General features: G+C 34.1%; 1 protein-coding gene across 1 annotated transcript; it reads left to right on the top strand.

Moving 5' to 3' along the window:
- The first annotated feature begins 4956 nt into the window (after nucleotides 1–4956).
- LOC144848705 (uncharacterized) lies at nucleotides 4957–26527 on the top strand. Its single transcript, XM_078705563.1, has 6 exons — nucleotides 4957–5476; nucleotides 20470–20506; nucleotides 20866–20965; nucleotides 21379–21525; nucleotides 22284–22449; nucleotides 22616–26527. Exons 1-6 carry the CDS (start codon nucleotides 5075–5077, stop codon nucleotides 22952–22954), a joined length of 1191 nt encoding a protein of 396 aa, XP_078561689.1. The 5' UTR covers nucleotides 4957–5074; the 3' UTR covers nucleotides 22955–26527.
- The last annotated feature ends 80 nt before the right edge of the window (nucleotides 26528–26607 follow it).

Below are 26607 nucleotides of genomic sequence, written 5' to 3'. Positions count from 1 at the left end.
CAAATGTGAAAACGCCCACAAATGTGAAAACGTTTCTCATTTGTGGTCGTTTTCACATTTGTGGGCGTTTTCACATTTGTGGGCGTTTTCACATTTGTGGGTTCAACAGGGGCCTTTATTTTTAAATTGAAATATAAGGGAAGTGCCTGATTTACCTCCCCCTCTTTGAACCAGCCTCCAATCAGTTCAAGTGTAATACTAATTAATTGGAGAACTATTATATATTCCTGCTGACAAACGGCCATGATACTATACTGTAGCTATCTCAATCACCACTCAGCTTGTTATTAAAATAATCAATCAATATTATTGTTATTCTTATCTTCTGATTAACCCACGTTAAGTAATAATAGACAAGCAGTATGTTAGTGTTTAAATAATATTAATTTGGACATCAATTAACATAACATAGTCAATATTTACATTGTTAATTTTGATGTCATTGTTGGGTTTCAATATAAAATGTGTTACATCATGGAGCTACTCCATGGTTATATCATCTTACAAAGTAATTTAATATGGTTAATTGAATCACTCCAAGGTTAATATGCATTTATGCATGAAAGATATTACTTTATGTAAATAATAAAAAAGGATAAACAAATTCTATTGGATATTTAAAACATTCCAGATACCGATCAGTGTTAATCAAGGATAATATGAAAATAAATGAATGCCTAATATTACACTGTAGGCCTACAACTCAGTGAACACGAAATAGTGTGAGTTATGGTTGTCTGATCACTACCACAATGTAGCATGGTTGTTATGTATGAAAAGGACTTGCAATATGGCCTATAATCAGCACAATAAGCCTATTGTAAATTATAATCGTCTTCATGCTTAACTCTGATAACATTTGGATTAGGCCCTCTATGGACTCACCAGCAGTGCAATGCCTACCCAGATCAGCACACTCCAAGTTCTTTAATTCAACATGCATGTAACTACACAGAACCAACAGCCTTATATCCCATCCTAAGGATGAGGCAGCAAGATGTTGCCTTAAGGATACCATCAAATAGTCACATCAAACCATATCTATTTTATTTATTTTAATTCTACATCCAAGTGCCATGGCCAATTACAGGTTATTATACAGTAATAAATTTAGACCTTGTTGACGAATTTCACAACTCAAACCGTTGTTAAAAGACACAAAAAACTTACTGAATCCGGCAGAAGAAAAAAAGTGTGTGCATACTTTTGTTGAACACAATTGAAAAAAAAGCAACACAATGGTGCTACAATCTTGGTATTGTCAATAAATTCATCTAAACACTCCCACACCCCTCTCCCTACAAACCAAATGATGGAGTCTGTCATGAATTTCAAATCTTTCAGGTTGTACTAGCAGAGTGGTCCTATGTTAGCGCAAGGCTCACGACATCTCATGTAGTTCTATGCAGGCGGGTCTATGGTCCTTACCTGCTTAGGCCCCCAATTCAAATTAATTAGACAGAGGCCTAGTTATAAACTTACCTTTATCCGAATTTCGCAGTGAGTGACTGCTTGGTGACCTTTAAAATTTAATGTCTATTATAGCCTGGACATTTATAATTCCTAAGAGAATGATTTTCTTCAATCAATCAATTAAATTAGAACATATTAAACGTTCAGCACCCATCCATTATCTTGGGTTTGCACTTTTGATTGTCTGCCTAAATCGTGACGACACAGTCGAAAAAGATCTTCGTGCTCTGATTGGTTGAAACTTCAACAGAGTCGGAAAAAAATAGCGTGGATTAATTACTTTTTCCTCCATGATTATTTATAACATTTACTTTAATTAATGAATATATTCTTTTAAATTATGAAAACTATTCATTTGAACTTTAGTTTCTTTTAATTTTTTTTTGTATATACCACTTTTAATATTTGTACCAGGGCCTATGTAAAGAAACCAAAGAATTTACCATAGAGATACAGTATTACTGTATATCAATACTTTTTTATAATATTGTAATAGATATGAAAAACATGATTTAGCATAACAAATTATTGTGTTGTGTTTTTCACATTTTGAGACCATTTTATGTACCGAAGAACACGGAATAATATTCCGTTTTTAATTAATAATAAATGAATTAACACAGTGATAAACCTATTTAATGTATTTATTCGTGTGTATGTGTTGAACCTAGCGTAGGACTACCCTTGCCTTGATGATGATGATGACGATGGTTTGGTTATGATGAGTTTTTACTTAATTCTGACAGTAAATGGCATCCTCCACTATGACGAAGGCGATGACGTAGTTATGAGTGTAGTACTAACTGCTCTCTAAGGCGGTTATTGATTAAAACCTGTGAGATGTGTTGTCTGCTCCAATACCTTATTCAATTAACCAAGCAAGCTATGTGCGTTTTGACATCAATTTAAGATAAGGTCACGATCATACATCAATCCATTGTGATATTTAAGACTTTATTTATTATGACATATTTATACTAATGTATGTTATGGAACATTAATATACATGTTGTCCTGATTATCCTATAATGCACTTAATACTTAATAACATTATTAGGCCATGCCTAACTTCCTATTGGCATTGGACGCTGTGTTTGTTTTTTTTTCTCGATTGCGTTGGATTCCAAATGAGCCCCACCCCTTCCCCGCTTAGTAAAGACGTATATTGTATGAAATTACAAAAGTTACAAAAACAGAATCATCATTATCGAATACGTATTATACTTTAAATTGTTATTCGGTCTATAAAGGAAGTAACATTTCGGCGTCTTTATTAGATCATAAGACTGGGAAGCGATCCAACAGAATCGATTATTCTCGTGCTACTAAGTGATACGGTACCCAGTCATACCGTTATGACTTATATTACCGTATGTTGAAATAATAGATTAGTTTTGTATAAGCTCTGTTTACACTATAAACCATTTGATAGCGTAGACATAGCTTTGCAAAATAGGGTGTATATAAAACCACATAAAACACAAAGTACATGAAAGGCGTGAGGTGGCATTAGACACGTGCGTAAAAAGTACGCGGATTTTGGTGCGCATATCCGGTACGTCCGCACATATCATCCGGTCCGCGCTTCCGATTTGCAAAATCATAATAGCGCCCTCTCTTGATGCAATCGAGTGCTAAATACCTGTGCTGTTCCTCTGGTATGGGACTGCTGCTTTCAGTACATTAACACTAGACCGTACATGTTTCTGTTTTTAAATAATAATAAAATATTTCTACTGTGTTTGACCGATTATTACCTTTGAATTTAGGAATTCTGGTATAAAATATATGAAATTTGTCCTAATCCAAACACCTGTACAGTGATGATTATGATGACTTATGATTACCACCATACTTCAGTATAGCAGATGTCATTATTATCAACCTTATAAAATATTAATATCTTACAGTCTAGATAGTTTAGGCATTTACATTAAACATCTGTTAGAAATAATATTAGTGCACATGCGTAGTGCTTTTTGGTAGAAGTACGTTTAAATGTAAATCATGTGCTGTTAAAAGAAATCAAAACAAACAAACACGAGGTGTGAGGTCAGCAAATTGATCTACTGTTGCTACCTGTCCAATTTCACCACCTTCCCACTCACGTCTTGTGATAAATTATCGATAACCATGGCAACACAAAACTTTTGTTTTGCTTCAAACTGTTGACCTTTTGCAAGAATCAATTTGAGGTATGTAACGCTATCAAATTCTTTACGGTAATAAAATATGTCTAAATTTTGGGTTGAGGTAGGATTTTAGGAGAATTTTTGTTGCTATTCAATTTCTACTACCGAATACTTTCAACGACGGTTTCAATTTTATTTTACCTTTCTGATGTTTAGATTTTAAACCATGGTTAAACTGTTTTCATTGCACCCACGCATGTTATTTATTAATGATAAAATTATTAATACCCTTCTTTTGTTTTACCTTCTGAGACCTACTAAGTGGTACCCTATATAGTATGTTAACTTTCACGTATCAAATACGGTGACCTACCTACTTAAAATTTCACCCTAGAAATCAACCCAATCTGAGCTGCTGTACTCCACGTTTGCACATTTCGTCATTGACATCATAAATACAATTATTATGATTAGGCCTAATATTATTAAAAATATTTAAAATAATTTTGAGAATAGAACGTTTCAGTGGCGGTTCCATGCCCGGGGGAGGGGGTGGCCACCGAGGGCTTACATTTCTAATAAAGTGCTGACAATATATCCTATCTTTTGCATTGCAATTTTTTGAAATATAGTGGGTTGGGGGAAGGGAAGCTGGGCCCCGTCTAAATCCGCGTACGTATATTCGATCCGGGCCTCCAACGTTACTAACAGATATTTACAAGGTCAGTTTCATCTGCCCTCTTACTCTACAGCTCAGCTGGACACCCGCTCACTATGTGTGTTGCAACCAGGCTACCCCTGATTGGGCCACACACACCCTCCTTGTACCCCGCCAGCAATGCATGCAATAAAAGCTAGTTACTGTCACTTTTGATATAAAAGTCCCATATCATGTGTTTGTATAAATTTATATTAAATTATTGAAATACATTTTTTGTTGTTAGACTGAATAATGAGATGTTTTAGGGATTGTATTACTATTAGTGTAGTATTAGTAAAGTAAATTGTATACGAAATACTACTCTCATCCCCGGCCCCTTGACTCAGCCCCCCCCCCCTCCCGCACCTATCGCTTCCTCCACAAACCCTATTCATAGCCACGTTCACGCACCCATGCACTGTTCATTTTATTTATTCAACACCCTATTAATGAATGAATTAATTCTAATTGCTCATACAACGAATATTTAGTCACGCATGTGAATATAGAGATTCGTTTATATTATTTATATACATTTATGCGCCTTCAGTAGATATATATAGTAGAGAACGATATACTACATACATATAACAGTGCAGTAAAGAAAGCAGTGAATTGATAAAACATTTTGCAAGCAAGCCGAGCCCTTGCGAAAAATAGACGGCCCTGGCTAACGAGACTGCGCATGTGTCAGAATTTGCAATTAGGTTTTCACTATTAAGCACAAGCTCTCGGAATCTTCACTGCACGGTACACGCCCTAAGAAATCATGGCAGACGAAAGTAATAAGCCCGCTGAAGTTGAAGTAGAAGAAAAAAAAGAGGAATCTACCCCTGCCCCAGAGGTTCAAAAGGAGGCAGACAAACCCATTGAGAATGGGGAAAGTACAGAAGCTAAGGCAACCGAGGAAGAAAAGCCAGAGGAGGGCAAAACAGACGGTGAAGCTGCCGGTGCAGAAGGCGCAGCGGACGATAAGCCGAGTGAAACGCCGGCTGAGAACCCATTAGAAGCTCCGAAAGAAAACCCATTCGTTGAAGAAGATTTCGAAAAATTGTTATCATACGCTGATACAAATGAAGAAGGCTGGGAAAAAATGAAAAACAAACACAAGGGATTGTCTTGTTTTAAGCGAACGGATAAGTCAGAAAAGAATGGAATGCCTATAATCAAGGTAAGCGTTACTTTTATAATAATTGTTAAATGTAGCGTATTTTACAACACGTGAACTTTTTTGTATATTCTGTATAATTAAGTTCATTAATTCACGTTGAATTAGGCTTACATGTGCTTATCTATCGTAGAATAATGGTCATTTTATTCCCGTGTACTTTGGAGTTTTTATAATAATGATGAGTGGTTTTTTTTTGGTAAACTGTTTATCATAACATTAACGAAAACGTTACGATTCTTCATGAAACAAAGCCTGGATTGTTTAAACGGCATTTTACGTATATTTACGGTGATGTTTTTGTTAAATTTTGTTTATGAATCGGAAGAAAAAATGTAAAAAATGCTCGAAAGTTATTCAATCTGCAACTACTTTGCGTACAACTGGGATGGGCATCATGGTTTAGTCACGTGCTCCTCCGCAGCGAACAGATTGTCACTTTATTTCGCAATCGTCGCTAGTTTTCGTCAGATGTGGAAAAATACACGTTTGATAGTAAGATGGGTGGGGTCGACGCAAAGCTAGATAGGGGTTATTCTTGATCAGTTGACCCAGCTGACCCCAATAAATAACGAGTATGCTTTTTATAGGCTTACTACACTTAGGGGTTTTACTGTATTTACTAGCGATTTAATTTTTTGGGGGGAACGGAGCCGTGAATATATTGGAATTACTTGAATATTGATCATTGAATTGTATATGTTTAGCATTGGTAATTATCTTGATAGTTTCGCTACTACAACAAGACGTATACAAGTCAGGGTGTTCTTCATTACATCCTTGATTCAATCCAATGCGTTACACACATAAATGTTTATTTAATACAATCATAATTCATGAAACAGTAATGTACATACGCTAACGATCTGTTGTAATGTTTTAATACCGGCCTTAGCATAAAGCACATGTAGTGTCAAAACACCGAGTACCTCCGGTCTGATTTTGTTGTTATTGATAAAAGAATGTGTGGTTAGAAATACTTTTTGGAAATCACCGGTGCATGCCGTGAAGGGTTAGGTTATTTAATTGTATTCTTTTAACACAATGCGGAATTTCTTTGCTGAATACCTTACAGTTTGACAGTCCATAAATCCGACAGATGCATTTATTTATACATTCCATTGATATATAATTTTATATGCCATTACAATTTTATATCCAACGTCCAGATGCGTTATCTGAATCTGTAATTAAGCATATTCAATTCTTAGATATGCAGAACTATTCGATTGTTTATTCCAATAATAAATACGTTTTAATAATCGCTGTGACAAACATCATTATATACGTTATCTTTCAAAGCAAATACATCATAACAGTTTAATTTTTACTTCCTTCGTGAATGTATTGTTCATTACAGAAAATCTGTTTCAAAATCGTTTTATGTGCAGGTTATTTAATGATAGATTTATCCAATTTGTTTCCCAATGTTACTTTGCCAATCGTGATACTACAATTACTACTGAAGCAGCTAAATGTATACTGTTTTTATAAACTCTTTCTTTTGTTTAATATTTTTACTTAGGCCTGATATTCTTAAAATCAGATTTATTTACAGATTACCGTATACCTAAATTATTAATTTAATTTTGTTTACTTCACTCTTCTATTGATATATTTTGTCCGATTTTACATAAGAATTTGTTAAACTATTCTTGAAGTTGTTCTTGTTGTTCTGTAAGTTGCAGGAAATAAACTAAAAAAATACATCAAATAACCATGCTTTTGCGATTTTAAAGCAATCAAAAGGCTACATGATGTACTGTACTGTATTCAGCCGCTTGGTATTTGAATGTTAAGCGGAACAAAGACATGGTGTTGATCCAGGAGTATAGATGTATATTTCCGGTTACTGAGTACACAATCTCTGGTTTAAAGCTTTTCCCTTTGTTCACTATTTCCCCCGAGTATATGCACTCGCTGATGGCTTTAACTTCGCTTATTTCATCTTCACGCTATTTTATTATAGTATTATTTATTCTCATTAGTATTCAACGAGTTACACCTCTTGGGTCAGTCAATTAATGAGGTCATTTATATTTTTATATTTTCTTAATAAATGAGTTTTCCTGAGCCATGTGGAAGCATAATTGTAATTATGAAAAGTTAAAAGCTAGTGTTATAGGCGTGTGTGTATGCAGACAGAAGATTAGATAGATGTCTAGGACGATGGCCCCGGCTTCCTTCCTGTGGTATGGTCTACGCCCTAGTGTACCATCATGTGCTTATGCCAGGTGTCCACGTCACCCATTCCCATCGGCACGTTACATAGTAGCCTTTATATTCCCATCATCCCCGTCTTCCCCACCCAATATCGATGATCGAGATCAATTTCAATTGCACGTGATCAATCGATGTTCTACCTTATTACACCACAAACGAATGGAAATAAAGCCTATTGACTTGACCTATTTACAACCTGTCATAAAATTAAGCAGATTGAATCTATCTGTCTTCTTCTTTTTGTCCTTTTTGAAAGACTTCAGATTTGGCGATTAGATGCATGATGAAATGAAAATAGATATGTTTCTGCTGGGTTCAGCAATAATTTGCATGTGGACTCTTTGTATCTCGTTTAGTATACTTATAGTATAGGCCTAGTTGTAACAAAAGTAGGTTTGGGTTAGGTTTACATTATGACGTCATGAAGGTAACACTTGCGAACGAGAGAACTGTTTCAGCAACAACATTGAAAGTGGAAGGGAAATCGGGCACGGATAAGGCGATACAATCAGAATAATTTATAGGCCTAGTGGATTCTCAAATGTGCGTCACCCGAGAGATAATTGATCAGATTTTGATATAATCTTTGCTGTCAATAACAGCACCATTCAATTATGTTGTCACTATCATTTGGAATTAATTAACAAATTCCGATTTTCTAATTTCATACTAAAGTACGATGGGCTGACCATGAGGACAGATGCTAGGGCATTGCTGTCAAAATGTACCTGATAGGCCTATATACAATTTTAAAAATAACCTAGGAGAATCAAAGTTTATTTTTTCTTATCAATCGACTTTCGATTTTTCGTTAAGAATATTATGAAACTCACAACAGAGCAATTGCGTAATTGTCACGTGATAAGATGGAGTCTCGTATCATTAAGGTATGATTCTAATATAGGCCCTATCGTCTGTAATTTGAATGAACCGTATTCCGAATACATGTGTAATGTATATAATAGATTTAATATGTTTAGAGCCATTTTTCCGAATTCGGTGCACCATGGCAGTTTTTCATTGTTAATATCAATAACCTTGAATAGTTTGCTGCCCTTGTTTTGAGTGATGTGACTTTCTGAATTGTTCATGAGAACCTAAAAACCACGGTGTAGTGTACTGTATTTGTTTCCATCCCTTTTAATTTGAGGTAACATGATTTCACCACATTTAGAACAGTGGCCGTATCATACACACAGGCTTAGGCTAGGAACACTTAATAAACAGTGAAAACCTAAATTATATCGGTGAAATATAAGTGAAATACTTATTTTAAAGGAAAATATGTATACGGCCACATGATTTTGTATTTGGCTTCTTTCTTCAAATCTTATTTGACCTCCTGACAGTTGGCATTGCCTTTCTTTGTCATGTGCCACGTGAATCAAACCTTTTTACAAAGTTGGCGTGTCATACATTTTTTAAAAAAAGTACTCGACCTCTAATAAAATGATAGCCCCTCTTAGCTCAGGATGTATGTAGCCTACCAGTAAACATTGCCAATAGTCATGAAATACCCTGGTAGACTAGGTTCGTATTTCCAAATCCAAAATCATTTATGCATTGTTATAAAACACGTCGCCAAAATGTTAAATCCATTATAAATATAATAGATCATCGTATACATTCAAAAATAGTGCTCTAAAGTGGTAATCCATACATTAACAGGCCAGACAATTATACCAAAGCTTAACAACGCACTTATGGATCTTAAGAATTCGGTATAAAATAACAAACCGACTCGGCTCCCTTGTATTACATTGTCCTGGAATTATACATGAATTTATAACAATTAAGGTGGGGTTTTATTGCCTTGATAATACAAGGAGGTATATTTATCTCCTAAACGATAAACGAAACAAATTATTAAGAATTCGACGTTTCGATCTAGGCTTATCATTTTTAAGAATCTGGAACATTTCTTGTAAATTATCAATATAAGATTAAACCGTTGAAATCTCTCGTAGTAATACTACCTTTGTTTTATTTTATCTTAAATTATTCAGTTTCTGACATTATGCAGACCTTCAAGGGTACTGTACACTCGAAAATCAATTAAAAACCGGATATGCTTATTTCGTCGTATTATCTTATCTCGCAGTTTGTGACTTTTTGCAATTTTGTCCATTAAAATATATTTTAAACAAAGAAAGCAGTATCTGTCTAACGATTACGCCTAGATTTTAATTACAAGGTGGACTGTCTCATTGATTGGTAGGGGTGTTCCACTAAAATATCTTCTTTTCGTTATTTGTGTCTCACGGTGTAAGGAAGGGGCATTGTTTGTTTATCCAGGTAAGCAGGCGCAAAATAGACTGTAAAACCTTTAGTAGCTGGACGCTTTATAAAGCGAAAAGGCTGATTTGGCTTTGTAATGTTAAAGTTATGTGTATGTGTTGAAATTGTTAACTTATTTGTTTACTCGAGTTATTTATTGACGCAAACAGCGTTGGTATTACGATTACTGCGGATTTCAACATTCCACCACGCGTAAATACTGAAAAATATTCCTAAAAATATGTAGTTATCACAACTAAAACATTATATTGCATTTCACACGTGTGCAAGTAACATCAATAACATTGCATTCACACGTGTGCAGCCATTGTTTGTACAGGATATAGTATCTCGTGGTGAGAGGAAGTTGTACCTCGATTATAAACATGTGAGGTACAACATTCAACATAATAGACGTGTTCTTGTGATAGCAGATCATGTGATTTAGGCGTACGTCACATGCAGGTCACAAACATGGCATTTTTGTCAATGAGACATATTCGGACATGTGATACTTGTCTGATGTGTCTTTTGTTTGATTTGAGAACGATTAATTTCAAACTGAACACTTATATTTTAGCCATACACCTCAGTTAAATCAAACAGTCTGTGAAGTAGGCAAAGAATGTATTCTACAGGTCCGAATATCCTGCAATCGATAGTCCCGATTTATTCAGTATCGGCCTATTGAACATCGAGTGTCTTTCAATTATAGGCTTACTCATTGATTGACAAGTTACATTATTATCATTCTGGTAAAATTTAGGCCTACAAGGCCTTACTTCCGAATGCAATTTACTAGTATTTCCGTCGGTCAATAACATAAACCCTTACCATTTAAACTACTGTACTATTAACTCGGGTTTCCAGCGTTTTACCCGTTTCAATTTACCTCGTCCCTGGAAACGCATGCGCTTTTCGTTTTTCTTTTTCTTTACTGAAGAATTTTCATGTCCGTCCCCAAGTAATATTTATTTCAGGGGATCGCATTCGTACGCAGAATTTTATTGAAAACGGATTTTTTTATGAAATAAGTTTCCACGATAACATACAATTATACGATGCTATTCCTTTTTTTTTTATTAGACGTAGTTGTATGTTTATAGCTGCAGTTAATTTCTTCTTTCAGTGTTTTTTCGGATGGTTGCATTCATTACGATTATTCTTTTCTTTGTTCCAGTCTGACCTCATTATTTTGAACCTATTATCTTGACTCTCTCTTTCTTCATTATCAACGTTTTAAATGTATTTCATGTATTTTTTATATAGTTACAATAACATAGCATGTTATAGTAACATTTGTGGTGTTATTGTAAAGCGCACAAATTTCTTTCATCGTGAGATGTTTTTACGAATTATCGTAAAATCAAACCATGATGTAGGGCTGAGAACCTGCAGCTTATCTTTCGCACCCCTTGTTATATTAGTAGTCTAGTAGGCCTACTATTTTTAAACGACTTCTCGTTTATCGTAAAACTCATTATTATTGCAAGGCATTAGCCAGACTTTTAGCAAACACGTTCCTATTGTATGAGATTGCCTATTTAGCAGACCGTTCATTATTGAACACAAAGAGCTGAACTGTTCAAAGTAGCTACTGTGTGCAATAACTACAATATTTCTTTGGTACAATACAAAGTCATGACTGTATTCAAAAGTTATGTCGATTGGGATTTGCCGTCTAATATAGCAGATGTGAGCTTGTCAATGTCTTTGTGTTGATGGAGTGTATGTATTATTTAATTGATTTATTTCAGTCTATGTTGGATTGAAAATCGAATCCAAAATACCTCTATTTTCTATGATTAATAATTCTTCCATGCTGTAACAAACGTTTGTGTATAATTACTCTAAATTTGTTGCCAAACCAAACCAAAAGTTGATCTACTAAAATTGTATTTTGGCGGTACCGGTGCCACTACACTAGATTATTTTGAATTTGGCCTGTATTATAATTTAAAATCATTGTAGGCCTCTTTAAAATTGTAGGCATTTCTAATAAGTTTATTTATGATATTATACAATGTTATAGTTCCCTGTAAAATCAAATGTTATGATGGAGAAACCCCGGAATTTATGATACAGTTATAGAAGTTAGGAACAAAACTATATATAAATTTGTTTAGAAATGCTTTATCTAATTTCTCTCATAATCATTATTGTCATTAGGCGGCCAATATGCATGCAGTTCTGGTTTCTTTTCAAATCAAACTCATCATTGCTTGCTAATATCATCACTTGGCGACGATTGTAATATACGGGTCATTTTAAAACATCTTGTTTGTGGATGTAATCTAATTTAGGAAATTTACACACACAATTATTCATACACTTCGAAAGATACGGTAATGAAGACAGAAAGCGAGTCGGATTGATGCTCATCACGACTGTTCTCATTAAAAGTATTCAATCAATTTCCCTTTTAATGTTTTATTCAAAGTCACAGACGACGTAAATAATTGATTAAATATCATGAATCAGTAATTAAGTAATTTGTTTATTTTTGTCTTTACTGGCAGCCGCTTCTTGCAGTGGTTTCCTTCTCCGCACAGAATAGGAAATCAAGGGCTTAGTTACGTAATAATTTAATTACGATTAGTTGTTCTTGTAATGACTTAAATTAAATTGTTAAGCCTCTTGTTACAGATGTAAACAATAAGGAAAATTTAAATTCAATTTATGATACAGTAGTTGCTGTTGTGGTTTTGAGAACAGCGAAGAACAAAGACCCCTTACCTGACTGTACGTGTGCCAAGCTCATCATAATAATTTACATAAAAATGGAACAAGATGAAATAAAGCCAATGCCTATTAAATCTTCATTAAAGATACAGCAAAAGTTTATTTTTTTCAAAACTGCTTGTGTTGTTTTTTTTTATTGGCAGCTGTTTGTTAATACAAAACATTTTATTTCGAAAAAAAGATTCGTTCATTTTGGCATTGTTTGAATCTTCGTCAACGGTTAGATTCATCCGTTTTTAATAATAGACCTACCAGTATATCAAGATTCGAGATATGATAAAAACCGATTATGTTTTATCATAAAATTATACTACAGTCACTGTACATATGTCGTTTCGATTGACCTCGAAAGGTCACATTGAAAAGGCTTGGTTCTAAAAAAAGGCAAAGCGTGAATTTCGTATGCGTATAGTGTCATTCTTGTCGTTGCTCAAAAGTATGAAATACGGGTATTTAGTGCAGAGTGCAGCCGTTTATTTTAAATCATGATTCTCCTTAAGAACCTGCTATCAAATCTCTGTAGCAAAATTTGAATGTTTTTCTGGGGTAACCTTAGATTCAATCAAGGGGTATATCAGTGGTCTAAAAAATGTAAAATTAAGTGCTAAATTTTAAATAGTTTACATCTGATCCGCCTGTTCAGACATACGATTATCATAAATACATTTTACGTATTTTGTTGCCATGTAATATTTCGTCACTTTACGAGTCTGGATTCATAATCATAAATATTGCGTACCATGAGCGTTTAGTTTTCATTGTTTCCTTTCTTACTTCCTGGTGATCTTATCTATATAATTTCATAGATCTATTGAACAGATACGAAGTATTTCATCAAGTGCTGAGTGTTTGTCAATAAATGCCAGAAGGAAGTTTCGTCATCAGTAAATGGTAATGATTTTTCTCGGATACCTTTGCATCTACTACGCGTCAATATCGCCGCTAAATTCAATTTATGCTGTAGTAAGTAATCTATAGGGGTCAATTAAAGGTTAAGCTCACCTGGAATCTTATTAAAACAGACGGGAAAAGGTGTGTTTTTGTGCGAATTGACCTTTTCATCAGCAACGTTGAGCGTTTATATGCTTTCTTGGCATGATTTTAGGTCTACTTGTATCCCGCATTGATTGGAGAATTTAGGCCCTGTGATTTGAGAACAAACATCCCCATTTTTTACCAATCATCAATATTGAATACATCTTATTTTATTCTCAAATGAGTTTGTTTGTCTCCTTAGAACGTACTGTAGGCCTATTATTATTTTCAAGTCCAGAAATGTACGCCCAACCCGGACCTTTATTCATTAGCAACCAAGTTTCAAAATCGTCTAACGCAGTACAGTAGGCAAAACCAAATATTAGTGTTATTATTATTATTAGGCCTATTGGATATTTCAACTGAGTTCGACTCATCTTTTCTATATGAATCATCACACCTTTTAGTGTTGCCATCAACCTAATGCGTGAATAAAGTTGATCTAATTTATACACCCGGACTTCTAACAGTCATTTCATAATGAGTAAAGTAGTAAATTCACTCAACTGTAGTCTCTTCCATATTTTAATTATGGTAGAAGTGTGCATGACTTGTTTTGGTATCATCGTATTTGAGTGAATCATCTGCAATTCTCGTTTAGTTTTCTTTACTGGCATGGTGATATCTATAATTACATTTGTCATGATATATCCTCAGTTTTCAAAATGTATGTCTTGTTTTCTGTATTTATCATTTCATTTTCACTCACAGTGCAACCTCGTGTTTCATCCTCGCCACCTCGCGTTTCATCCTCGCATTATCACTCTCGCATTGTCAAGGTCGAATTCTCGCCCTCACATTGTTACCGTACTTTCACAATTGTTACTTTCACCACAGAGATATTATATCTCTATGCTTTCACATTGTCACGTTCACATTGTCACGTTCACATTGTCTCGTTCACATTGTCTCGTTCACATTGTCGCGTTCACATTGTCGCGTTCACATTGTCGCGTTCACATTGTCATTCTCTCACATTGTCAATCTCTCACATTGTCATTCTCTCACATTGTCATTCTCTCACATTGTCACTCTCTCACAATGTCACTTACAGTTTCCTCTTCACAATTACCTCTTCGCATTTCCCTCATCACAAAATGTCACCATCACAATGGCACCACGCGTCATTATGTAAATCAGTATCATTTAATCAAACATTTTATTTGTTATTGAGTGCTATCTGTTATATCACTAATTACGTCCATGTTTAAATAGTTGTCTTATCGTGACAGGTTAACAGATCGTTGTATATCATATCCAAGTCAACAAATTAACCAGGAATGAATTAAGTGTTTACTTAAGTCTTTAACAATCACGATTGTCATCAGAACTGCAACAACCATGGAAATTGTCATTGTAGACAATGATCGTTAGTTAAATGTAACTCCTCAATTTTGTTTAACTTTGGTAGGGTTCATTTACCCCCTTCTGTCTGTATAATATAATAGCAACTCCCGTATAATCATAAAACATTGCAGTTGTTGTTTTAATGCTGTAGTAATGTTTTTTAGTAACGTTAATTTATGACACGCGTCTGTACATGGATATTCTTGTGGTTTTGCCCCATGCTGGCTGACGCGTGTCTCTGCTGTGTTTTATTGTTGCTAATACTAGTACTGTACTAAATTACTGTAATCAACGCGTCAACACAAGTTGTATGCCTAAGAAGGGAATTTATTTCTGGTTCACGAATTCTATAGAAACTGTACCTGGAGGAGACTTTTCGATACTTACGAACACAAAGATGTTTTAGCCTGTACAAAGAGCATAGAATTCACATTTTAAGTATACTTAAGTTTACTACCCTTTTCATTTCATATAATAATAAAACAGTTCATAGGTTTAGTCACATATAAATAAAAAGATAGCTAATACAATTATACCTCATTCTATTTTATATAAAGGAAGAATACAAAGAGGTTGCTCATATATAGTGATTCTTACAAATATATTAACTCCAACAATTAACTACGGCAACCGTTTCCTCAATAATCGACAGAATATAACTACCGATACTAATCTATAGTTACGACGATAGATCCTACTGTATTCAAGGGGACGAGTTCTTGCCTTACCCTTAAATTTACAGCTTTAGGCCTAATAAATTAAGTAGTAAGAATTACAAATATTTAGGTAATAATTTACAGCTCTGCAAACCTGTTGTTTAGTGTTATTGAACTTCTAACTGTCAATTCCTAATTAATAATAAATACCAATGATTCGAGATATGTATATTTAATTTACTACATTTGCATTATTCAGTATTTTACAGCTGAATTGAAAGTGTATCCGCTAACTACAAACAAAATGGTTGACTGTCTCGTGACCTGATGAAAATGATTAAAGAAAGTGCAACAATTTAACAGCTTGAACGTTACACTTCGAATTCCTCGCCAAATTATGGCCATGGTCATTTTATCACCTATAGAACACCCACCAAGTAGTGTTTATAAACCAATTAAATAGTTGTCAACACAGTAGGCAAACATTCAAACAGCATTTTTTTAATACCGTTTATAAACGCATTGCCCTTGGCCTACAGGTTGATGCTAGGCCATCTGCCCCAGGCAATGACGGATAGTCTGAACTCGGTTCCTGATCAAAAACTTAACTTGACAGCCTTTTACTATTTAAAATTGTACTTTCTTAGGAGGATAGAGTTTGTCAAACTGTGCGTGTATATTGTGACGACGAGTACACGACGAAACAGTGTTTGTCCCCCCCCCCCCCCGGTCATCCCATGTTTTTTCACTACATACTTATGGGCGTAGGCTTATATTATTATTTTCCAACTCTCATAGTTTCCGTGGCTAGTATCATAGCACAGTGAAGGAAGACCAAAATAATCCTGAACTCATTCTAGCACTCGGCGTTTTGTAGCCAATCAGTAAGAACCTGAATATGATGGAAACAAATTAATTCTATACAGTAGAAGTACTTTTGGGACACTCCTAAAGCTCTGTCTACACTATCAAACTTGTGACAAAAAATGTGATGTGCCCATATATGGACATGATGATGTCATATCACTACCATATTTGTGCATATCATGATCATATTTGGGCACATCACACTTTTTTGTCAAAGTAGTTTGATAGTGTAGACCGAGCTTTAGGTAATATTTGGTGAAAATACATTTTAACACAGAGATGCCAATCGGCTATTATTAAGGTGGGTCCGAATATAATATGGGTGGTTCTAATGTATTAAAAAACGGTTGTTTACTGTTAAAAATTAAACATTACCTCTCATGGACCTACAGCATTACCTAATTAAACACCATTAATATTTATAGTTATAGTTCCCATCCCTACTGCTGATAAACACATTATATTAAGGAACCGAATCCAACGGTTAATTACTGCACGCTACATTAACGTAGATATGTTAAACACATTGGCATTATTGTCTTTCTTCTACTCATCACACACTGTACACGCTTGCATTAGGACATGTCTGTACTCGATATTTCACATTTAAATATGCTTCAATTACTTTTGTAATGAATATGCTAATTGTGAGTTCATTCGTTGACATCGTTGATGTTTTAGTGTCTTTTAAAGGTGCGTTCTCATCTGGTGATATTTTAAGCATGTGTTTTAATTAACACCCATTTAAAGATTAAATTTAGCAATCTACGTTGAATGAATTAGTACGCGCACTTGTTTTGACGCGCGCGTGCCGTACTTTACATGCGTGATTAAGCATACTTATGCTCGCTATACCGCACAGTCCCTTTAAGATATTTATTGAAATCGTGTTTTTATACTTTTATATTCGTTGCTTTACTACATAAATTATAGCGCCATAGATATTGTAAATAGCAACTCAATGTTGAAATTTCGTGATAACATTTTCTGTCTATAACAAAAAGTTTCAGTTTCAGTTTAGACATTTTTAAGGCTATTGTTTCATAACGTTTGGAAAATGAAATTAATGGTATTGTAATGCATTGCAACATTATAATGCCGATTGTCGTCATGATCACAGTGACCGTGTATCATTGTTACGTCGTCTTTTCATCTACGTCATTATTTTCGTCGCTGTCATTATAGCCGTAACCATCTGTAACCATACTATCCAAAATTGTCCCATTTTTTCATAAAAATTTGATAACCTACCTAAAACATGTTTTACAGTTCTTTAAAATGGATTTTACACAATTATATTGAACAAAAAAAGAGCTATGTTATCCATTCATGAAGATGTACATTTAGAAAAATATAAAATCAAACGATACGAAACATCGTATGTAAGCAGACAGCTTACGAAATTATGACCACACCTTCACAACTCGTATCGCATACATTGCAATTTATATATTTCGTATTTACAGTGCTTATCAGAAAGTACTTAATCATCACATAAAAAATAATCGTTTAGTTTTGAAAATATCATTTAGTTAGTTACCGGTATTTACTATTAACCCATCAAAGATTGTATTGACAGTGTTTCTAATAATAATTATCATTTTTCGTAGTCGTAGATATCCTTATAAGGTGAATAACTATACCGTGTAGTTTATTATGCATGAGGCAGAAATCACGCATTCGGTTAGCAAGAATTAATCATTTACAACAATCGATAGATGGAGGAGAGAAACCCCAGGGGCTAAGCTGGCAAACGCTCAGCTTTGCTTGCAAAACAATCGTTTGGTATAGCTATGAAGGAGTTAAATAATGATAAATTGTAGATGTTTTTGTATTTATAATTATTGCGTGGGATATAAAGACGAAAAATAGAAGATTACAGACTGAGTAATGGTTAATAATGATTATTAGATGTATTTTGATGATACATCTATTGATGACACATAGGTCCGATGATGACACACCAGCTATGTAATGTTCAGATAAGTGGAAGTGAGGTTACTTCAGGTTAATTATTAGAGAAACTGTCATTTTCATTAGTAACCACACTTTTGTAATTTGGTATGTAGACTACGACTATATTCATCGTCATTTTATTATCAGTATATCTTTGTAATATTAACAACATCGTCATCATCATTATCATCATCCTTTTCAAGTACAATGTTCTTTATCATCTTCAAATACAGTATCTCCATCATCACGTTCAAATACAGTATCTTCATCATCACTTTCCAGTACAGTATCTTCATCATCACTTTCCAGTACCGGTACAGTATCTTCATCATCACTTTCCAGTACCGGTACATTATCTTCATCATCACTTTCCAGTACAGTATCTTCTTCATCACTTTCAATTACAGTATCTTCTTCATCACTTTCAAGTACAGTATCTTCTTCATCACTTTCCAGTACAGTATCTTCTTCATCACTTTCCAGTACAGTATCTTCATTATCACTGTCCAGTACAGTATCTTCATCATCACTGTCCAGTACAGTATCTTCCTCATCACTGTCCAGTACAGTATCTTCCTCATCACTGTCCAGTACAGTATCTTCATCACCACTTTCCAGTACAATATTTTCATCATCGCGTTCATGTCAAATACAGTATCTTCATCACTTTTCAGTACAGTATCTTCATCATCACGTTCAAATACAGTAATCTTCAGTACAGTATCTTCATCATCACGTTCAAATACAGTATCTTCATCATCACCTTCCATTAAGTATCTTCCTCATCACCTTCAAATACAGTATCTTCGTCATCACTTTCCAATACACTATCATCATCTTTCAGTATTACTATTTATCATCATAACTTTCCAGTACAGTATATTCATCTTCATATCTTAATGAAATGATAAGAGATTGATGTCTAAGGGCGAGATTGTGCTGGAAGTGGATATTATTTACGTATGATTTCGTCGTATTTTGTTATTATTTGTCTTTATTATCTGGACGTTATATTATACAGTTACTGAGAATAATATATAAATTGTCAAGGCTTTCGTCACCTTGTTTGCTTAGTGTAATTTTTACTAAAATTAGATAGTTTATAAATATTCTTGCTTCATTAATAATTCATAGGCAGGTCTCTCTTTGTATTTGGATTGCCCGTCAGGGATATGACCTAATTAACCATAGAATATTGAAATCGTCTTAGCAGACTGTCTTCTATCAGCAACGAATGCCTATTTTGCATATCTTATCGCCATCTAGTATGCTAACAAATTTGACTTATTTACATTGTGTACGCTAATAAGGAAACAGTCGACATACATTTTTCTGTAATCGAGGAAATACCGGTTTGGGTATCAAATTTATATTTACAGTATTTCCGGGTATTTATCCATAAACACCCTATTTTCTTCAGCTGGGTTCCTAATATCCTTATTTTCCATTGGGGAAATGATAAGATTAACAATAACAAATGTGAACAAAGTGTGAATTTATATAATATTGTAAACAAAAGATTTGTAATTGATTGTGAGTAATTATAATTTGTGCCGGTGGTTACTTTAAACCTAATTCTGTTTTAGTAGTAGGCCTACTGTAACCGTCTTCTTCCTATTCCACAGAAGAGGTTATAATAGCATGGATTTCCGTTAATTCCATAACCTCTGGTGAAGTACCATCGATGATGGTACTACCAGATGTCTCTCTGTCCCTCGCCAATATTCTAGTCTATGCAAACCAGACCATCATGTTAGTTGAATAGGCACATTGCCAATTATTCTACCGAAATATGATTTCAACCATTTGGTTTGTAAAAAAAACTCTGTCTATATTTCTATATTTTAAGTGTTTAATTAGCAAACCATTAATTTTTTTATTTTATTTTTTCAGGGTGTTATCGACCTGCCAAACGTTTCTTTTGATCGAGGTAAGAAATTATACCCTCCAATAAAATATTATTTATGTTTCAATAATACGATAGCCAGAAATAATATTCAGCTTTTTGTAACTGGTCATCAAAATATAATTATGATAATAATTATTCTATGTATGACGGCAATTACACTACGCAGCTGTTCATTTTTTAACCGAAACTTGTGTTGCCATATAGATGGCGCTATCACTTTTTTCTTTGATATTGATACGAACACACGCCCTATCGTTACTGCATGCATGCAATGAAAAATAATTTATGAAACGTAAAATTTTATTTCACAAATTCTAAAAACGTCAGTTTTCATAATTATTGTTAAAATTCAATGGATTATTGAATATTTTTCTTTGCAGCTGTGGAACTTTTTACAGATCTTGATGAACGAAAAAAATGGAATAAGAAAATTGTCTCAGAAGTTTTGGAAACGAAGGAAGATTTTAGAATTATGTATACGTAAGTTATTCATATAACGCAATTATCGCCATCTATTCATTGGTTTTGAAACCTGGTTCTCTCTTTTTTATTTTTCATATTTTGAGCAGATGTTATTGTCCCAATTTAAACATCATAATATTCCAAATAACTAGAATCTCCATAATATTCATTCATATAACAACACTGAAAAGTGGAAAGTCTTGAAATGACGTAGGAAAAAGTGTATCCTGGTCATCTCATGGCGTTTATTGAGTCTTCCTCAATTTTACTTCTACTTGTGTTTTGTCGAGAACGGCCTTCCATATATAATATGAGAAAATACTTAAATTATCTTATGATTAGGTTCAAGTCATAGCAACACTCATCGTGGTTGAACCAAACCACATTTTTCTTTACAATCTTGCTCTAATATTTTCTCATTGTTTTTACAGCACAATTAAGTTGCCACCACCATACACAAATCGTGACATGGTACAGTGCGCAGCATCAAAGAAATCCGACGATCCTAAGCAGAGTGTCTATGTGTTCAAAGCTTGCAACCATCCTACCAAACCTGCAAATAAAAGCACAATTACCCGGTAAGGTCCATTTGCAGAGAAAATAACTACATTGTTGTTTTACCAAATTCCAAGTTTAATAAATAAAGTTAGTGTAGACTTCTGCAAACTTGATTTCTGCTGTTTGTCGAAGTTTGTCAACTGGTCTACATGATCAAACTTTGGAAAAACATTTCTTAACAAATTCGAGTTTGCTCCAAATGTTGCCAGTGTACTGCAGACTAGACTTATACCACACAAACATGAGCAACCTCAGAGTACCAAATTATTTCCATCGTTTGTCAGTGTAGCCCAGTTAAAAATATTCGAAAACTGCAGAAAAGTAGTTCTACGAGAACCTAGTCCACAATAGAAAACTTAGTTTGAAAGCTGGATCGAAACTTGGAATTTGGCAAGATAGGTTTTCAACGTTTCCAGTGTAGACCTATTTAGAAACGTTGGTCAACTGAAGAAAACTATGTTGTACAAATAAAAGTGATCATGCAGAATTTGTACTTGTACTAGAATGTATAGTTTTTAAGAACGTCTCCAAACATTTAAATGTCAAAGTTTACTAGTTGCTTGAACCTCATAAGCTAGAAAACGAAACAACCTGGTACTGAGGAAAACCATTCTTAAAAACACTTGTGACAAATAAACCTTTGACAATGTTATAAAGCATCTTCCTTCAGAATGAGATGCGATAAAGCTGCAGTTTTAACCATTACATTAGCCACTGTATTGTAAATTCTCCATTCTACCTTATTCTACGTATATTTCATGTTTGGTCTTCTTTCTAGGGCTGAGCTGATGTATGGTGGATTAATCGTAAAGCCAGGTGAAGATGAGAATGCCAGTCAGGTAATTCTTGTCAATCAGATTAACATGAAAGGTTGGATACCAAAGGCTATTCTACACAAAATGAACAACAGCTACCCAAGCAGCGTCTATGATGATTTATCAAGCGTAAGTTTTATTTTACTGACAATATAATAGTATAATAGTAGTTGAACTGATAGGTCAGAAAAAACATAGTAATAGAAAGTAAATCTTTGCCGAAATTTGTTAACATCAAAATCAATTTCAGGTTTTATTTCTGTAGTTAAAGTGGTATTCTTATCTCCTTCAATAGTTCTTAAAGAAAGCAGCTGCTGCAGCTGAGAAGGAAGCGGCAGCTGCTGCAGCCGCTGAAGCCGCAGCTGCTGCAGCCGCCGAGAAGGAAAAGGAAGAAGCAGAGAAGGCTGAAGCTGCCAAAAACGGCGAGAAGAAGGAAGAAGAGGCTGCAGCCGAACCAGAGAAGAAAGCAGAAGAGGAAGAAAAGAAGGATACACCGGAAGTTAACGGAGAGAAAGAAGAAGAAGCAAAGACGGAGGAAACTCCAAAGGCAGAAACTAACGGAGAGACCGAGGAAAAGAAGGAAGAAAAGACAGAAGAAGCGGAAGCTGCAGCGGAACCTAAAGAAGCATCGTAGCTATGCTGTGACTTGTAGAACAGGCTTGTTTTAGGATCATCTACACATAATCATAAAAACACCAGTCTCATTATGGTGCAGACGGTCCGGGAATCCAATGACCAACATAGGCTTAATTGATGAAAACCACAACGCGATTTGATTATTCTATTACATGATGATTTGGAAGGTTCAATATTTTGATTTTCTTGATCGTGTTGTCCAGGTTGTTAGTGCTAAAAGACTGAAATACTATGTGTTTTATTGTCATCAGCATAATTGTCAATTCTGTTATCAAAATATTGTCTTATTGTTAAAAAAAAACCTTCAATACGATTATTATACCTTCCAATTCGCTATTATTTTTTCTAACAATGTATTAGCCGTTATATTATAATGTCGACGACAGCATTAGATTCATATTATAGGAGTAATAGTGTATAAATCATAATATTTTCTTTAATTTGTATTTAATTTATTAGTTATTTTCATTCCATATCAGTATTTGTACCTATATTAATTAGGTTTATATGACGTCACTACAGTATGTTTAGTTAATTTGTTTACAGTCTTTTGGCTTCAACACCGACTCGTTTTGATAGTTAATTAGACCATAATTGCATAGACGGGATGAAATTATGTAAATTTGTCTGAATAAATTATTCAACTGCGCACGCTCGTGTAACGTGCAGATTATGAGCCTACGGTGCATAACACCTGATGATGTGCCTATTCTGCTACATTTCGAATTACAAATTGATTAATCAAATTACTCTTCATAATTAAATGTTAAATAAATTTAAATAAGGAAATTGTATAAAATTGAAATTGTATTTCAGTTCGACAGAGATAGAAACTTAGTTACGTCATGTTTGGTGTAAGTGGATTATGTTCACTTTTGATGTGTTACCTACGCCTGACTGAAACGATTTTTTAAAAAGTACAGTGTTTGTGACCAAGTAATATTCACATTCCCGAGGTGAAGGGCCTTAAATTAAGGAATAAATTCTTCCAGTTAATGTCTTTCTTTCAATGTGAATGTACAGTGCCATGATACGTTGCCGCCATTTTACCGTCTGCTCAAAATGTGGAACTGTATTATTAGCTGGTTGTTCGTCGATTAATAAATCTAATCATTTTATGGTTGGTAATAGTTATCTCGACATCTCCTCAATTACAGCCGTATGAGGGGGCGAACATAAGTACTATTGTATTGTAAAGTGTAAAGAGAATTTAGGCATGAAACGAGTTCAAATATTTAAAACTTTTGGTAGCCTTCAGAAGAATATTAACGTATTACACGGTGAACAATTTATAAACTAAAAACCGTGCTTAGTTTAATTTTTTGTTGTCTGTCTCTGTCTTCCTCATTTTGATGCAATTATTTGTTGCCAGTTTTCGGACACGAGGGTTGTTCATATTTTATATAACGCTTTGTATTTTTTACGTACGTTATGTTGTATCTAGTCATTGATGGGTTTACGAGATGATGAAAAGTTTACTTTTGTATTTGGCGGGGACTGCCTTCAATATATAAGATGTTCGTTTCACTTTTGTATTTTGTCGGGATTGGCCTTGCATATGATGAGAAAATCGGGAATGAGTGTTATGTATGGAAATAGGAATCATTGCTTTATACATTTATTATAATTTTTTTTTATTATTATCGCAATCAATGCATATAATACAACTCTTGTGTTTTTTCTTGTATATTTTTTACTCTAGATATACATTAATATTACTACATTTTTATATTGGCATTCAACCAAATATTTTTACTGTTATAAAAGTAGACATAGGTATTATTGGCCTACATATATAAACTGGTTAACACCCACTTTGTCGATAGTGACACTTAGTCATATACGATGGATAGTCAATATGAAATCCGCGTGGTATAGACACATTGGGTTTAGGTAAGACATATAATTGGTCACATTTATGTTATTGTTAATCCTATTTAAAATAAGAATCAATTAATTTCTTTTAGGTCTTTTTACTAGTTTTCAGCGAAGTTTAACTAAAGCTTTAATATTAAATGCACTTTAGTTATTTTGTTATTCTCTGTACCAACAGTCGAGCGTAATTTAAACGTCACTCCAGACGGTAATTAATAGTGTAAGTTATTGGTTCTTTAGTAGATAAGTCAATGTATATAAAGTGAGGTAGCCTTATATGTAGTGGTAGCAAGTTTAGTCCTTACTACGTTGTAAGTTAATGTAGTCTAGTAATAACGGTTGCGTAAGAATGATCAACGGCAGAGGGTGGTCATAACTCCCCGTACATGCCTTACTCCACGCACGACCATTTCATTAATTTCGCACGACCATAAGCATACCATTGTAAACGATGGGGCGGTAGCTATACTTTTAGCGCTAATGTGCGCATTGCTCATTCTACCTACTTATTTTTATTTTTTTAGCCGATAATTTTCTTCCATTTTTATTCCAGTTGGTGCTTCTACGATTTTTTTTTTTACTTCGTAATTACTTTTTTTTTGCAAATATTCAATGCAGCACTGTATATACCATTGCTTATTAATTAGAACAAAACAATGAATGGTGGTCAATAAATGGAATAAGAGTTTGTTGAATTTAAAAAGTAAATGTTGAACATCGAGAGCGGTAATAATACTATTTTCGGCACTGCTTATGTGATGTATGTACAAAGATATGGCACAGAACTTCTGTAATTATTAGAGAATAATTTTGTCAAAAACCATGGTTTTAGGTATACCTCTACTGTCTATTAAAACATTGGGAATATCATAATCTTATACAGTATTTTGGAATGCCTAGGCTTTTTAATGGTTGCTATTTTTTCTGGTGTTACAGGGTATTCTAAGTTGTTTAGACCTAAATATTCTAATGTGGCTTAGACGTTTTCTGCGCATGTCAGGATTTGTGAAATGTTTAACTATTTTTGATCGCGTGTGTGAAAGGTTTTGAGTGAAAAGTCATGCACTATTTTCATGTTGATGTGCTTGAAGATAACTTCTTTTTTTTTTTCAAATTAAACTGCAAGTCTTCAAAAGACCGTTGTGGTTATTATTAATCCGCCCGTTGCTCTGTATGAATAGGCTTTGAATGGCGTGTAAATAGCCAAATTCCTATTCGTCCGTTAATCACTAGAAATTGACCACGGTATGCCTAATTTTCAACAGATACACAAACAAAACAGGTCGGAAGTCATTTTGTGTTGGTGTAAAAAATGTTGAAAATTATTTCAGCCTATGGTCATTCTCTTCTCGTTAAGTTGTAATTTTAGAATAGTGTTTATTAATATTGACAAATAAAAACATCAAATTAAAAAAAATATCAGTTTAAGTAAGAAATTTAAAGAAATGTTGTGAGGAAAAAAAGCCTATTGCATGTTGGAAAGGTTTTTCCGACTCGATAATAATTTTCAATCTGCTTTTAGTCGAACTAATATATATTTACATATTTACTTCATCAGTTAGGGAAAACAATTGGCCAATTGAATAATGGTAGATTAGTAATGTTATAATATGAGCATCAACTTTGTCGTCTTGTGAATGTAGAGTCAACCCTGTATACAATGATATTAAAATTGTCTTGTTTCAATGTAACAGCATTGCAGTCGTTCATGTTAATTTTGTTTCTCTGGACTTATTGGTGTTTTTGTTTACACGTAGCGCCACCAGCGAGAGTTTT

The sequence above is a fragment of the Antedon bifida genome, chromosome 7, assembly GCF_963402885.1.
Source record: "Antedon bifida chromosome 7, ecAntBifi1.1, whole genome shotgun sequence".
NCBI lineage: Eukaryota > Metazoa > Echinodermata > Crinoidea > Comatulida > Antedonidae > Antedon > Antedon bifida.
Note: the sequence above shows the minus strand (reverse complement) of the source record. Positions and strands in the feature narration are given on the sequence as shown.

Bases quoted from the DNA above. Each gene is read 5' to 3' on its own strand.
- LOC144848705 (XM_078705563.1), top strand. From the start codon at position 5,075: ATGGCAGACGAAAGTAATAAGCCCGCTGAAGTTGAAGTAGAAGAAAAA. The intron at 21,526-22,283 runs GTAAGGTCCATT...TCTTCTTTCTAG, and splicing joins AATAAAAGCACAATTACCCG to GGCTGAGCTGATGTATGGTG. The intron at 22,450-22,615 runs GTAAGTTTTATT...CTCCTTCAATAG, and splicing joins TCTATGATGATTTATCAAGC to TTCTTAAAGAAAGCAGCTGC.